General features: G+C 36.2%; 1 protein-coding gene across 6 annotated transcripts in view; it reads left to right on the forward strand.

Moving 5' to 3' along the window:
• The window catches only part of ATP2B1 (ATPase plasma membrane Ca2+ transporting 1), a 60,617-nt gene that overhangs the window by 19,983 nt on the left and 23,593 nt on the right, over window positions 1-17,041 (forward strand). For 5 of the 6 annotated variants that reach the window (XM_062015857.1, XM_062015863.1, XM_062015879.1 and 2 more), the window contains exons 2-7: window positions 7,692-8,102; window positions 11,722-11,919; window positions 12,853-13,107; window positions 13,188-13,313; window positions 13,668-13,811; window positions 16,727-16,765. In XM_062015857.1, the coding sequence (XP_061871841.1) occupies window positions 7,898-8,102; window positions 11,722-11,919; window positions 12,853-13,107; window positions 13,188-13,313; window positions 13,668-13,811; window positions 16,727-16,765 (967 nt within the window). In that variant the 5' untranslated portion in view covers window positions 7,692-7,897. The remainder of the gene's footprint in view (window positions 1-7,691; window positions 8,103-11,721; window positions 11,920-12,852; window positions 13,108-13,187; window positions 13,314-13,667; window positions 13,812-16,726; window positions 16,766-17,041) is intronic. The other variant, XM_062015870.1, reaches the window with a different exon arrangement.

Consider the following 17,041-nt stretch of genomic DNA (forward strand, 5'->3'; position numbering starts at 1 on the left):
TACTATTTAATGTCATAGAAAGGGAAGAAAATCATTGCTCAAACTGACTAAAGCAATTTCAGTGGTATGCATGATTGCTGTTGTGGGAACTGAAAGATAGAGTTAAAAATAGATGTAACATCTGAAATGTGTGTTTAGCCCAAAAGGTATTGGAAGACAGGTTAAGGAGAGGTAGCAAAAATTAAAGATTTTGTGGCAAAGGAAAAAAACAAAAGTTCTCAAGACAAGTAATAAACTGTTACAAGGAAGTCTGCTGCTGTATTGCTGTAAGTCATAATTATTGTCAGAACTGACCAGCTGGATGCATTGCTTACAGGCATGCACTGATCTTTAAATGGCACAACTGACTGAAATCCAGGAATCCAATTTCAACTGTATTGGATGAAATTTTTTTGTACCACCCCACTTTACCTTTACTTGAACCTTAGCTGCGTATAAGGATGTCATCTGCCTCCTTTAACATATGCCTGTCAGGCTTTGTGACTGGAATGTGACTGGAATGCATTTTGTAATATGGAAATGCAAGTAAACTGTTGTAGTCTTATGCATAATTTTAGTAAGTAAAATTCCATGTTACTATATTGTTTTTGAAAAAAATTAATGTTTTTGTATTTTAATTGTTGCTGATCTGGTTTTGATAAATATTGATGGGAAAAGTGTGGTTAAGTTGGTACTGAACTTATTACTGTGAATATTTGTCAATGGATGCATAATCTGCACCAAAAAAGAGAGAGAATCTACTCCTAAGATTTATTTATAACTTGTTAATAGAACTTACTTTACAACATAATTATCCTAAGTAAACGTTTTTAGCCTGAACTGTGCAAAATTAAGAGCCTTAAATACTCAATTGTCTTATTTAGGACTTGATGAATCTGAAGTAGGGGGAAATATTAATGGGTATTGGGCAATTTTTTTTTTTTTTTTTTCATTTTAAACAACAGTAAGTTGTGGAATTTCACAATATTCCAGGTTTGCCTTCAACCATCAGCTTCTTTAGTCCAAATTTTGGCAGCTCCATTCATTTCAAGTTAACTGAGGAAGCTGATGTAGACAGTAAATGCATTTTAGGTACTTGAACAGACTAGAAACAGTTGTGTCTAGAGATTATTTTTTTTTTTCCTCTGGGATTATAGTCTTATCTTGGAATTACCTGGTATTATAAGCAGTCTTGGCAAATTTGGCATTTTGGTTTTAGTTTAAAATGTCATTGCAGAGCAAAAAGTACATGTGCCTAGTAGAAGGAAGTGCTGAGAAGGAAGCTTTGGGGCCTGTGGGTAGAAATTGGAGAAGCTATCTAAGTGTTGGTCAGAGCCGTGGACTCTAGGAAATCCTTCAAGACATTGCTTCATTAATGGATATCTGGAGTGAGTAACTCCTCCTTCCAGAAAAGTGTTTTAGGTAGTTAATAACTCAACTCTTCTGCATGATTTTGTGTCTCGATGTGTTTGACTTCTTGCGGACAACTCAGCATTGTAATATGAAAGAGGAGCATATGAAAGCCTAGTATTTGAAATATGTGGGACCCTTGATTCAATCTGTAACGATGATGTGCATTGGTTTTATTCTCTAGGATTTTCTAGTATGTTTCAAAGTCTGATGTTCCTTGAAAGTGTAGATTTTTCTGAAGCCCTACTTGTTGGATCAGTCTCTTTATCTATTTAATTCTCTCATATTCAAGTTAAAATAAATTAAATTCTGAAAGCTAATGATTAAGTTTAACTTTTGATTATACTAGATATAATTATATATATATTATATTATTATATTTTTGATAAATAGTTTTTCTACTCTGGCTATTTTATGCAGCACTTTCTGTTCTTATTTCTTAATCCAGGTGTCACTTCCATTGGATTTGACTTGATGTGGAAAGGCCATAGCTGGGAAAATACAGGGCAGTATAGGCCTGCATGGTTGGTTGATGGCATAAGAAAATGTCTACTTGCTTGCTGCAGAAGCTGTGGAGCAAGCTGCTTATAAAAGAAGGTCATGTTCTTCATGCCATAATAACTTGACTTCAAGATTCTTGCAATTTGCACTCTCTGCTCTTGAAATAGGAGGAAAATTATGCAGGAATCCTTGCTGTGACCGTTGCTAATTTGTACTACCCAATTGACTTCAGACTACTGAAGTCCTAAAGTGTTAGCCATCATTTCAATAAGAAATAATTGGAGATCTTGAGCTAAAAGACTGACATTGGATGAGACTGCTACTACAGAAGTGTCAATCACAGCAGGGAGAAGCAATCCTTTAGATTAAGTACTATAAATACCAGTGTTTACATCCACTGGAATGTCTAGGAATGGAACCCAATTTTAATTTCGGTTAGGCAAGTACATCTGCCTCCTAAGAGTTTAAGCTTCAGAATGCAGTCAGGTTTCTTTTTGAAAACTCAGTGAAACTCTCATGATCTTTGAATTTACTGTTTATAATACAGGAGTTTTAATAGGAGAAACTTGTCATGACAACACTGACAGATTTAAGACTGAAGGTGATGTATTAAAAACTTTCTGGTGCAGTGTTTTCCATCATTGTGTCCCTTCCCTCTTAGCTGTTCAGTCTACTTGTAATTGTCTCTTCATAAGTCAGGCTGACTTATGTACTTGCAATAAACCAGCATGCCGCTGAAATCATTTAACTCCTAGCTGTTCTCTTAGGCACATTTTAACATACAGAAGAGTGACCTCTAAGTGCATACTGTTCTGTATCAACATTTGTTTTATTATCGTTCATTAGTATTTCTTATGAAACAGCTGATGAGTTTCTGTAGCCTGTCAAGTAGGTATGAGTGTCTATCTCTTAAAATAAGAAAACTAACCTTTCAGAACAGAAAACCTCATTTTCAGTTACAGGTCACTTTCTCAGTTACAATTACTTTTTACAATTACTTTCCATAGTAATATTACAGATAATTATTTTTCCCCCTAAAGAAAAATGTCATGTCATGGCTTGAGGCACTGAAGTATGTGCAGTACTGTAGGTTTCAAACTAAAGTATGCAAAGGCATTTTATATTTTTCAGTATCTTAAAAGCTAGTTTTTAGAATGTATTAAAATGGCCTGACAACTGAAACACATGGGTACAGTTTTTATCACTGCAAACTCTTGGTATGTAGATCTGTCCAGTCTTCATTGAGCTAATTAGATTAAACAAAGGCTTTCCTGGGATAAGCACTTTGCAAGCCTTTTTCTATGTTGCAGCAACCAGCTTTAGAGTGTTGTTGAAGGTCAAATGCTAGTACCAGCTAATGCTTAATATCTGAATGCAGTCTTCAAGTATATGTTTAAATTAGGTTGAATGACAAAGGATTTTTAATTCCCAGAGCTTTGACCCTTGAGGTATGAGTTTGCTTAAGTGTTTCAAGCTTTAATTTCCTTAATCCCTATTAAAATATATTTGCTGTAGGATGGTGAAACAATTATTTAATCAAATTCAATAATAGGAAAGGTTTCAATAGAAGTATAAGGTATGCTAGGTCCTGTGCATCTGGGTAATGGTAGTTATACCACTCTTAAATTCTGCTGTTCACATTTGACTGTCAGTTCATGGCTGCTGCAAACTATTCCTTCAAGGTAGTCTTAACTTTAGTGAATGTAAAACATGGATTACAGCTTTCTTCCAAATAGAGGCAATTACTAAATACTAATTTACTAATTACTAAATAGTTTTACCTATGAAGGACTATTTCTTGAGTCCTTTTTGAAGGCTGCTTAATGTTCAGGGCTGCCTCCAGTTACTGCTGGGAGATTAACATGTGTTTATGTTTGAAGTGTTGTTACAAAAACTCTTCAAGATACACCTTACAGCTTCTAGCTTGGTCAACACAGTAGCACTAAACAGAGTTATAGTCTATAGTTTCTTTATGCTTTGGTAAACATCTCTACAGGTAGACTTCTGTTTAGAGCTTGTCCTTTTCACTGTCTAACTACATAGGCTTGTGAGGTCATCAAACTTCTAACACTAGTAAATTTATCTAACCTTTGTTTCATGGGTTATGGTTTTGAGTTATTGTCTTTAGTAACAAAGCAGACTCACTTAGTGACAAATATTAGTTTAAGTAAAGAATTTTAAGATTCATTAGTCCTTATAGGCATCTGTGATGACTGGATGTGTCAGTGAAGCTGTTAGTTGTGGAACAGCAGGGTCTTATCAGAGAGATTTTCCCAAATGTCTGAATCCTGCCAATGAAAGCACCTGTTGCTAGTGTAAGGTGCCTCTGCAGTACAGGATTTGTAGTCAGAATGCGACATACAATAGCTTTAGAGTTGTTCCTAGTTAGTCTCAGTGATATGTAAACAAAGGATTGTCTAAAAGTTGGTGTGCCTAATGAAAGACAGACTTCTCTTAATCATTTTGTGTGCAGCTTAAGCTGGACACTAACATAACTTAACTAAATTAAGCATTAAATAAGATAGAACTTTAGCAATAGCGTATCAGTGACTTCTAGTTTAACTTTCTTGAATTTAAAACTTGAGATATTAGCAAACTGGAAGTTTGAGATGAATTGATTTTAACTATAGTGCTTGAGAACTCATGCTACTCAAATATTTAACATCTCAAATGGTTGCTGCAAGAATCAAATTGAGAACTAAAACGCTCATCAAAACAAACACAATATTCCACTAATTGAAAATATATTATTAGATGATGTATGTAACTGAAGCATTTCTTTTTATGATACTTGAATTTCACTGTTTATAGTTGCATGATACGTTGCTACTTTGTTACAAAAGTAGACTGATGGAACTTACTGTAACAGGAAACAGTTTGGAAGGTTTGACATCAAAACTGCATTAAGGATACTTCTTTAAGAAATTTGTAGCAAGATTTTTCAGTAGGAATTGGCAAAGAAACTGCTAAGTCCATTCTATACCTGTACATCTCTACATGTGGACTTCTGTTTAGAGCTTGTCCTTTTTCCAGTCCAACTACAGAGGCTTATAAGATCATTGAACTTCTAACACTAGTAAATTTATCTAATTTCCTAGTGTGTGGAGAGGTTTTTGTACTGTCCATTCAAATGCCTGGTAAAAATGGGCTTCTGGAGGAGATTTTTTTCTGTTCTAATTTGGTATAACTATTTGTAATGTTTAACTAAATTTTAATGATTTGATGCAAAACTACTCTTGCTCAGTATTCAAAATTTGAAGAGTCTTTGTGTTGTTCCTCTCAGTTTTACACAACTTTTTCCTAACATGGATGTGCCAAATAGCCTGTAACACTATGAGGGCTGATCTGCAGAACTACACTGCTTTTCTAGTCTTTAATATAAACTTATTGAACTTGTCCATGAGTCCCAAAGGTCTGTTGGTAGGTTAGGACACTGTAGAGGTCCTTCAAAACATCTGAGAACCGCTTTCAGTATAAACTGTTAGTAATAAAAAAGCTAGTAATGTCTGGACTATTATGTCTTAATAAACATGGATCTAGGTGCATAGAAATGTTGGAGAGTGCAATGCACAGCATGAGCTATGATTAAGCAGTGTTACTGCTCTTAAGATTACTTGCACATGAAAGCAAGTCTTGCACTGGCCCAGTATTCAGTCTCAAAAGCTCAATGCTGAGTGAGTACTGACCAGAGCTGTACCTTTTTTTAATCTCATGTTTCTACTTGGGATTTGGGTGTATTCAAGCATCTAGTGCCGGGCTAGAAGACTGAACGGAGCTTTCTAATATTGAATCAAGTTTGATGCAACTGGTTGTGGGGCACTGTACTTGTTCAGTTTGTGCTTCATTAGCAGCTGCAGGATCTTGTCCATAATTATACAAAGTCATTTAGCTGATCTATTTCTTTTTATACTGTCATAACTTTATGATCAGATGCTAATTGATAAATCATTGTAGGATAGGGGTTGGCCAACAGCATCCAGCTTTTGGATATTAGATAAAGGTATGATGTGGCTTTAAAAAGCACTCTTTCGTACATGATTTGCACTAATTTGCTCATTTACAGGGTATTGTGGCAAAACATTTTATAGTCAGCTGAAGAATGTGTGTTAATCAAAACTGCATCCTAGTGTGCAAGTCAACATCATTGTCACAGACTCTTCAACTGTTGTACTATATTCTTGCAAATAACAGAACATAGATTTAAAATTAATTTTAAATTAGGTAACGTCTTGATGTTCTAGAATATTGAAGTTTTATGCACATTAATATTGATTGCTTTTTGCTTTTTATCACCCTCTAGAAAACAACCATAGACAGTGCTTTTCTCAGAACTGCCTCTGCTAGTGATAGGTTGAGAAGAGCAGTTATAGTTCTGCTAGAGGATAAGACTGTTGCTTGTGTTCGGGTGTCATCATTTCAGGGTGGTCAGTGTTTGCCTTCAGTGCAGGTGCAGTACTGTGGCACGATACTTAAAATGGTGGATGGAGTAGCTGAAGCTGATTGTTTCCAGAGCAGAGAAGTGAGATTTTCGTGGAACCAAGACCATAGATTTCTGCTAACTAGGTGCTTATACCTGGAGGTCGACATAGACACAATGGTTCAGCCAAACAGTCCTCTAACCTCACAGGCCAATAGCCAGAAATTTTTTCTTTGCTGTTTGACTCTGCCTTTGTAAAGCAATGCAGTCAGTAGTGAGTGACTGCTTGCCCTTACTAGGCATATGACAACTGAGGGTTTTGTTGATCCAGAAGTGTACAAGTTGTTGTTCATCTGAGCCTGGCAGTCATAGCGTTTTATGAGTAAATATATTGTTAATTGTGCTCACTGGGCCCTATTATGTTAATAAAGCTGACTTACCTGATCAGACCTCTCTCTTCTGTACACAGCAGATCTTTATATAGGCATGAAGTGTTCATGCATCCACTATACTATTATGTAGATATGTGTGTACATGCAAGACATGTCAGCTGAGCAGAAATTAAATATAGAATGCCTCTCCGGGTTGAGAATCCTGTGGGTAAATGTTAATTTCTCAACTACAGTGCTCTGATAACCAGAGCGAGAGCGAGCTGCTCTTAGTCTCCTGATTCCCTCTGCTGGAAGGTGATATTGTGTGATTTTTTTTTTTCCCCTCTGTTCAAATAATTAAATGCAGATACTGTAGGAGGCTTAAATTGTGATGAAATTGGCTGGAGGGAGGCTAAAGCTATTTGGACATGAAAATGCTTTTTGACTTAGTTCTGTCTGAAGACATACTCCTACTTACACTGTAAAAGTACATCATGTGTGGGCTGACTTAGTGTTGAAACTGTTTTCCTTGAGGGACATCATGGGAATATACCAAAACTTGCTCAGCTCAAACTCTGAGATGAAAGCTTCAATGAAAAGTCAGGATTTTTAACGTGAGCTTCTAACCCCATGTGATGTCGGTGATAGATACTCCAAACTCCATTTCCCTGAAACAGAGTTACTTCCAGGTGTTTTTAAAAGTTTCCTCTTGATCGTGAACCATATGGATATTTCAAGTAAAATGCAAGACTTAGAGACAACAGCAGTTCCAAGAAGTTAATGATTTAAGAAAGTGTAATAATGAAAAGCTATTTTGAGATGGGGAAACATGCATTTTATGCCTTGTCACTCGTGCCAGACCAATGCTAACTAAAATCATTGTAGAAAATGTGAAGGAATTGTCCTCAAGCAGAAATTTGTTCTGTAATCTCAATACAAAGAGTGGGGTTGTCTCACAATGTATTTCAATGTAACTGTTATGTAACTCAGTGTATATTTTATTCTTTCCCTAGACTGTACATGCAATTTGGCTTGGGGAACAGAACGCGCCATGGGACAACCTCAAAGATATCTCTCCAGACGGGGTCTCTTACTTGAGTGACGTGTCTGCTCTCGTGACTGTCTTTGTACCCAAAGGATTTATTTTCCTTTTGGAAATATTTTAAGTTGAAATCTTGTTCCTTACTGGAAACTGTCTACACGAAAGACTGCACACATCATGGGTGATATGGCAAACAACTCGGTTGCATATAGTGGTGTAAAAAATGCTGTAAAAGAAGCTAATCATGGAGATTTTGGAGTTACTCTTGCAGAGCTCCGCGCTCTTATGGAACTTAGAGCTACAGATGCACTGCATAAAATACAGGAATGCTATGGAGATGTACATGGCATCTGTACAAAATTGAAAACTTCACCAAATGAAGGTAAGTCCATTTTAACACCATTATTGAGGAAACTCCATTCATGAAAAACTTTAGTCAAGCAAACCACTTTTTTAATATAACAAGGTTTATAAAAGTATTTCAGTTACTATAATAAAATATTGCTTTTTAGTTCTCTAAGACAGAGATATTCAATGGCAATAAGCAAGCGAGAGTTTTTTCGGTTGGTCTAATTGCAGTACCTGTAGACCAGAAACTTGTAAAACATGAGGAATGCAAACTTCTGTTCTTTGGCATCAACAGAATTGCAAAGTTTAGTGCGTACATGTAAATGTACTACTTGGTATAAGTAGTGAGGCACCTCTTAGGAGTACCAGTCTCTTGTTAACTTGTAGAGTATTGAAAGGCAGCTTCCCTTCTTAGTGAGAAGGGCTGTAAATTACTACTAATCAGGAACTGAACTGAAAGTTGAATCTTGTTTTACGGTAATCTTCAAGGTTGAAGGCCCATTGTCACTGCAAGCTAAGTGAGTGTACAAGTGTAGATGACCATGATGCACTGAGCACTGAACACCTGCTGTACTGCAGGATTCACTTTGTGTTCCATAGTGTAACAAGCAGGTTAACATGTGGGAATAAGTGTCAGCATACTTAAACTAGAAACAGTTAAATGCCCTTTCCTGCAGGTTAATTCTACTGTACTGAAGGGTTGTGTGATCATGGCCCTTTCGTTTATATAGAGGATTTGGTATTTTGAGGTATGGTCCTGCAATCAGTTAAATACTATCACTAACTTGATAAAAAAGGTACCGTTTTTGGATGTGTGTGAGAGCAGCTCATAAACACAGCAAGATCTTGACAGTCACATGTGATAATTAGCTCTGAAAAGGTTAAGTAAGATGAGTTAGAGCCATGTCCTCTACAAAGGTGTCATTTGGGCTCTAAATCACTACATAATTGAGAATCAGTCTCTCTGTCAAGTAAGCTGCTATAAATTTCCTGAAGGTAGTGTCATAGTGCTCTTGTAAAAGTAGAACTGGATCTCTTCTTTTGTCAAATTCAAGTTGTAAGTATAGGAATCAAGACATGGATGAAAATGGAGAAAATCTAGATGGGATCTATGCAGAAAACTGATGCGTTACACTAGTTATACCTCTAACTCTCATGTGTACACTTTCAAGTTCCTGTGACACTTCTTATTCAGAAGCCTTCATTATGATATGGAATGCTGGCTTTCATAGTTACCAGTAGCTTGACAGCAAAAGCACAGCTAGTTCCAAAATGCTACACAGTAGATGAGTTCAGCTTATATAATTTTGTACTTTGAAGTTGTTGACAATGTAAGGCAATGTCTGTTTTTAGGTGAAATGTGAATCAGACCTACCTGATTTGAAATGAGGAGTGGGAACTAGCCTTTACCAGCACTACTAAGAAAAGACACGGAGCAGAATTTACTGCTTAGTAGCTAATGTTTATTACATCCTTTATGTGTGTACATATGTATATGTTTGACATATCTGTAGTGGCAAATATCCTTCATATATTCTGGAGAAGTGGATCACCTGTCAGTATTTCCACGAGTATCCATAATTTTGATTATCTAGTAACTTCTACTCCTAGATTTCTAATAACATTTGCATATGAAGCTTTAACTTGTCCCTTGATTAATATTTTTCAAATTTAACTCTAAATTACATAAATTGTCCTACTTAAGGTACATAATTAACAGTATGAGAGCCATAGTTTCAATCTTGGGACAACAAATTGAGAACTATGAACTTGGAATTTCTGTGACAAATGTAGCAAGTTCAGTAATGATCCTTAGTGTATTATGGTGAATACTAAAAATACTTTGCTAGGCTTATTTACTAATCTTCATTAAGTGGTTCTCATGGTAGCTTGGCTTTATATAGTCTTGTTGGAAAAGGGTTTTGTGTCTTCAAAGACTGTTGCTGTCTGGTACTCTATTCCAGAACCTAGTAAAGGGGTGCCACTGACATTATGTGAATAACTTCCCAAACTCCACCTTGCTAAAAGGAAGCGAGAAAATGATATCTCTTGCAAAATAGAAATATGATCCAGTCTTTTAGAATGGCTAAGCTGCTCTGAATTTCTCTAGATCCTCTTGTGTATCCTGATTTTTCCAAAGCAGTGGTCTTTGAGTTGAATGATAATAAGCACCTCAAAGCTTGACCTTCAAGAAGCCTGGTGTCATGATTCAATCAGTAAAATTAGTCCTTTGTATTTAACCTCCAAGCTGTAAATTCAAGGTTAATCTAAGAATGTTAGAATAAATCTATCTATTGTATACACTAAAAGTGTTTAATTAATTACACTTTTGAACAGATCTGCATGTAATATTTTGCTTTTTAGTTGAATGATTACATAGCTTTGAAATTCACTGGTCTTTGCAAAGTGTCTTGAAATATCATGTGACTAGGTTCTAGGAAATGTCTGTTACAGGTGTTAAATACCCCACTTATTATGAAAGCCAGTTGCAGTGCTCAGTGTTCTTATTGATTACCTAAGTGTGTTTCCAATGCCTTTGTTGCTAGGCAGTTGGGTCAACTACTAAAAAAAACTACTACTAGGAAAGTTGTTGTGTCTGAGCAGATGTCAATCACAAACCTTGTGGGTAATACGGATGAATTATCCAGACCTTTACTCTGAACATGGCTGAGCATTTGGCCATTTTGCTTTGAAAAATGAACTAGTGGCCTAACCTACCCCTCAGAACCTAAAGCAGCTGGAAACTGTTAAAGGAGATGCGCTTACAGAAGACCTTGAGTGCACAACCTTGTGCTGAATATACTTGATATCCTTTCACTTGGCTAACTCTAGAAGCATTCATTGCTTTTTGGTGAAGGCCCCTCATGCCTGCTAGTGTCTGTTAAGAATGGTGCAAGACTTAAGGGAAACAAGAGGACTGAAAGAAATATCCCATACAAGAAAGAAGATAAGCACAAAATTGAGATGACAGACCCTGCACAGTGCTAGATATGAGCACTCTTTATGTGAAGGAGATAAAAAGTGAAACCTCAAAAGAGCAAACAACTGCTGTCCAGGTGGAAGCAGCATCATTAAGTGTCTGCCTCTCTCCACATGATGCCTAGACAGCTTCACCAGCTTTTTGTCATATATCACAAACAACACACAAATATAATTCCAGCATTTTATATTACTCATGATATTAAACATTTCCTTGTAAATCCTACGTTAATCATAGGATCCTTGCATATTGTCTCTGAATGTAGAATCACTCAGTGTGTGATCTTACCAAAGCTGCATGATGTGCTGTTCAGTCTCAGTACTGGTAACTATGCTAATGATATTGTCTTGCAAACTTGATTACTTTGTATGAAGGCCTGTCTGTTACTATTACTCTGTTACTCTGTTGTATTAAGTGCAAGTGACAGACCATCAGCTTACTTTATATTGACAAAGTATGAATTATAAAGTATAGATGGCTTTTTATAGTGACTCTGATTTAGGATAATTATATGGTTATATTTGAGATGTCTTTTCAGTATTCTTACTGAAATATGGAGTAGGACTTGACTTTGTGATTCTATGATTTCTGGATGGGAAACCTCGATAATTTCTAATGTGAGGAAGGGTAAAATGTGAATAAGCGTCACTAACTTTGTCTTATTGTTAAATAGGTTTAAGTGGAAATCCAGCAGATATAGAAAGGAGAGAAGCAGTTTTTGGGAAGAACTTTATACCTCCTAAAAAGCCAAAAACATTTCTTCAGTTAGTATGGGAAGCACTACAGGATGTTACACTAATTATATTAGAAATTGCAGCCGTAGTATCCTTGGGCCTTTCTTTTTACCAGCCTCCGGGAGGAAATGAATCATGTAAGTAAACTTTTTAAAAAGTAGGTATCTACCTGTATTTTATACTACTGCTTTCCTGGTCCAGCATGCCTATACTGTAAATCTGATGCAAGATAGTAAGCCAGTGGAAAAGCAGGTTATTGTTCCTTGTTGAGAAAACACTGCTAAAACTCTTACCTTGCCTTGAAAGGGCAGCATGACAATTCCCTCATTACAATCTGGTATCACTCTGACCGAAATAATGCCAAAGATGAAGTGCAAGCAGCAGGAACAAGAACTTGTCTTTAGTTCTGGTTATGTTTCTGTGCAATATTTTTTTTTGTTGTTGGTTTGGTTTTTTGGGGATTTTTTTGGTGTTTTTTTTTTTGTGTTTTTTTTTTTTTTTAGCTTTGCCTCAAATATTAAAGCAATTTGTAGTCTGCAGTCATGTGCTTTCTTTGGGGAGTCAGCAAGTCTTGAATTTTCCTTGATTTGCAATACAACACTGGTAACTTTCTAATTTAAGAAATGAAGTTATATTTATACTTCTAAACGGAAGATGAGTGGATCTGGCCTTCATTGAACTGAATTTTTGCAGTGATATCTGACTTGTTAAGATAAAAGCAAAGTGAAAAATGTTGAGAAAGCAAATGATGGTTAACTAATTGTCTGATCTGACATTCTTATGCCATCATTTAACAAGATAATTAGGGCAGGTAACTTTCTGTATCAACTCTTATGTTCAGATAAGCAGGGATGTAAATTCTGTATGGTTTCACTTCCTTGTGCTGCTCTAGATTTCAGGTTCTTTGGCTTCTTTTTTACCTTTTTTGAAAATAAATATAGAATTGCAAAAGGGCTATCACAGAAAATTTTTAGCAGCTATGAGTAGTTTCTTCTGTCTTGCCAAACATTCTTGTTGTTGAAATGACTATCTGTGAGAATTTTCTTAAATCTAAAACCTATTTTCTACAGTATGTGGATCAGTAAATATTGGTGAAGAAGAGGAGGAATCTGAAGCAGGTTGGATTGAAGGAGCAGCAATCCTCCTGTCTGTAGTTTGTGTGGTATTAGTAACAGCTTTCAATGACTGGAGTAAAGAGAAACAGTTTCGGGGATTGCAGAGCCGTATTGAACAGGAACAGAAATTCACAGTCATCAGAGGTGGCCAAGTCATCCAAATACCAGTAGCTGACATAATTGTTGGAGATATTGCTCAAGTGAAATACGGTAAACATATTTTTAAAGTTGAATTTTCCTTTATTTTTAAAAAAGGAACTGCAGTCTACATACCCAGTGATCTCTTGTAGGTGATCTTTTACCGGCTGATGGTGTACTCATTCAAGGAAATGACCTCAAAATTGATGAAAGCTCACTGACTGGAGAATCTGATCATGTTAAGAAGTCTCTGGACAGAGATCCTATGCTGCTGTCAGGTGTGTGATATTTCACAGTTCTTGGAGAAAGTGGTTTATTTCCGAGGGTAAACTGGCTATTCAAAATTTTGAGGTTATATTTGACAAACAGGACTTTTATCTAGTCTGACTCCTAAAAGTATCCAAAACTGGTGCAACTGGTACAAAACTTTGTCAAAGTGAGCAGATTTTTAAAACTGATAGACACTGTGTAGTTGCTTATGATTTTATTTTCCAGATAGTTTTGGCAATTAAAAATTGTGGGGGAACACAGTGGTATATCTGTAGACATCTTATGATTTTGTCAACATGAAGTTTGAGGATTCATTTCCTTTGTGCTCAAGCCTCAGTGAAAAACCTGATTCAATCTTTCAGGTACACATGTGATGGAAGGCTCTGGAAGAATGGTAGTTACTGCTGTAGGTGTGAACTCTCAGACTGGAATCATCTTTACCTTACTTGGAGCTGGAGGGGATGAAGAGGAGAAGGAGAAGGAAAAAGAGAAGAAGGACAAGAAAAGTAAGCATAATAACCTTAAACCCTTTGGGAGGGAGAGGTGAACTCCTGAGCATTACTAGATAAAAACATGTTCTGGTCACCTGAAACATGTTTTTAAACCTCATATTTTTCGTTAAGTTTCACAAAAAAACCTTTCAGGTCCAGTGACCTGAGAGTACACCACTACTGATAACTGTCATGTGGATTTTTAATTAAATGTCAGAACAATTAAAGATGGGAAAGCTTACAACTCCTAACCAGCAATACCATGTATAAATTGTCAAATTTCCATCTCGTGTAAATTTAAAGTGTCCTATAGCAACATCTGATTGTGGTCGACAAGTTATTATCAATAACTTAACCTAGTAAGTATCCACTTCTGCTTTTGACAGATAGAAAATATCCTGCATAGGGAGTTCTTTTATGACACTTGAAGAGGAGAAGCATGTGTCATTGACCCTGCTGAGTTAGTGGGTATCTTAAGCTGATTTTGATAAAAAGTTCACAGCTGCTTTTGCCACTTGTTTTCTTTTCCAGAGCTGAAACTTTGAATGCTCAGAGGTATACACAAGGCAAATCCCTAGCAGTACTTCTCTTTAAACTTTATTTTTATGAAGATGAGAGACTTGTAACCTAGAGCATTTTGGAGCCCTTCTATGAAGTATGAAAGATATGATTCTGAAAGACTTTCTCAGTAACTGAAACTAAAGACTCACTTAGCTAAGTCATATCCTTAATCCTGAGAATCTAAGCTTAGAGATTTTAACCAGTAATGTTTTGATATTAGGTAGGTCTCCTGAGGTATGCTCAGGACTGAGCTTCACCACAGCAAAACTTTTTATAGAAACTATTGCAATATCTGCTGTATGGGACTGAGTCAGGAGATTTTTGGCAGAAAAATATACTTTTTCAGCAGAGACATATTAAATGAATGGGAAGCCGTACAGAAACGTACTTAGGAATCTCAGTGGCTTTCAAACTAGAGGCATTTGTTGAAATGTATGCTCTGTACAGGAATTAGGATTGAACTGTGCTTTTTTGTCCTGTCCTAATCCACAAATACTTTGCAATTGTGACTCTTCTTGGAAATGGAAGTAGAAGATTTCTTCAGAAGGAAGTTACAAGAATTATCACAAGAAGAATTGAAAGTTCCAAATCAGTTTCAAGCTCAGGCCTGGTAGAGAGGGTAAAAGTTGACCTGCAACACTTCCAGGGATTAGTGTGGAACAGTTTCAATCATTTACTCTTTCTGATTCAGAGGAAGGAGGAGGAAGCAAGAAACAGTACCAACTGGTACAGGAGATATGGACAAGATTATAGCTTTTATTTAATATTCTGCCAGTGTTTAATTATTCTATAAGCAGAATTCTTTTTGATTCAGCTCTTGCTGTATCCTAGGACTTGAACACTTAATGGGGTTGTTTTTGTCTCTCAAGACAAGCTTCCTCTTTCCCCTATGTTAGGTGCCTTATAAGATTCTCCTTGGTAAAAATCAGGTTAAACTAAATTAGCTTCTTTATGAATGTTAAGGAGATTAAAGTGGCTATTTTTAGTTGTCTGTGTATGCTTTCACTCTAAAGGAAGCCAAATGTGTATATCAGGAGTTAGAAGTAACTGAAGCATAGAATTTTGCTCTTGTAAGAGGAGAAGGGGAGTTAGTAAAGAACAGATATTAAATTAGGAGACAATGATGAGTTATTAAGAAGTCTGAAGTGGTACCTTCTGGAGAAGGTGAAAAAATGCTTTAAGTAGTTTTTTTTTTCTTTTAGGGGTTTTTTTTGTTGTTGTTTGTTTTGCCTTCTCAGCTATTCTGAGGATGCTCAAGGGGGAAATCTTAGGTGTGAAAATCAGACTATTATCTACAGTAATAATGTTGTTGTGATATTAAATGTCATGATAGACAGGCTGCGTGATAATTTGATTTTCTTCTTTTTCTTATACATTTTAGTCTACATAACCTAAGGCTAAAAACTTTATGAATTACTGTTGATTCTGAGAAGTTCTGTGTTTTTGTTCTAAATTCATAAATTTTGTGCTTTCAGGTTATTTGAAATAGTAGCTATAACCCTTGCTTTCTTCTTAGGAGAAAAGTTTATCACTTATCAAGGTAGTATCTAAACCTTTTTACCTGAAAACACAAACAAAATCAGTAGTGCCCCTACCCCTGCCCCAGTAAGCCACACGTGATATGTCGATTTTCTAGTTCCCTTTAATGTTTCACGCATTAATTTCCATCCTTATTTCGCTTTCTTTATGATCTCTTGTTGAACTCCATTTCTGAGCGGAAGCAGGAATGATATTTTATTATTAACTTGAACTGTTCTCTTAGTGGTGCAGTATTGGTGTGTTGCCAAGAGATTATGTTCATGCTTGCGTAAACAGGGTTAGCATAGATCCAGTAATCCAGCACTGTACCTCCATTAAGCTTTTGTGTGGATTTATAAATATTTTATACTACAGTAGCTTCTGCAATGTTGTACTAAAGCACTGATTCTGGAAGTGAGATCCTACAGTTCATTTACAGTAGTAGTCAGATACAGTTGCTAAGTGCTAGAAGAACAGAGAGGGCACCAGAATCACTTTTATGTCACAGTTGTTTTTTTCTTGGAAAAATGTTTAGGCAAGCCTTTTAAAAGCTTTCTTCACAAGTAATAAACAGCTGAATTGGTACTTTGTGCAAACTTAACTCCTGTAGCGTAACTCTGCAGCAGTCTTTTATGGGAAAAGTTAAAAAAACTGATATGAGCTATTTCTGTGTGTTGATGTACTTTTAATGCCACAGTTATGTCAGCCCTCTATCTCCAGTTTGTTGGGATGTGTTTTATAAATGCAGTTGCTTGTTTCACCATATAGTGATGTTGCATTACATATAACCATAAACACCAAAATTAACTCTACATAGCCAATGTAAAACACAACTTTCCCCTCTCTGACAGGTAAAAAGCAAGATGGAGCTGTTGAAAACCGTAACAAAGGTAAATGCAGGTTTTCTGATCTTTTTTTTTTACAAGTTGCTGTTTTCTGACAGCATATGTAATGCATTTTCATAAGAAAGTATGCATTCATATTGAATACTTATCCAAAGTGCTTATGCTAAAAGTGGAGTAAGTGAATCTGCCCAGAGCAGATGCTTAAATGAACTTGCTCGTCTCCACATAGGTAGGTACTGCAAAAGTAAACTTTACTTATTTTCAAGCTGACTTGTTGAAGTGAGTTAACCTTGGCTGGCTGCCAGCTGGTCACCCAGCTGC

Source organism: Colius striatus, chromosome 1 (assembly GCF_028858725.1).
Source record: "Colius striatus isolate bColStr4 chromosome 1, bColStr4.1.hap1, whole genome shotgun sequence".
Taxonomy (NCBI): Eukaryota; Metazoa; Chordata; class Aves; order Coliiformes; family Coliidae; genus Colius; species Colius striatus.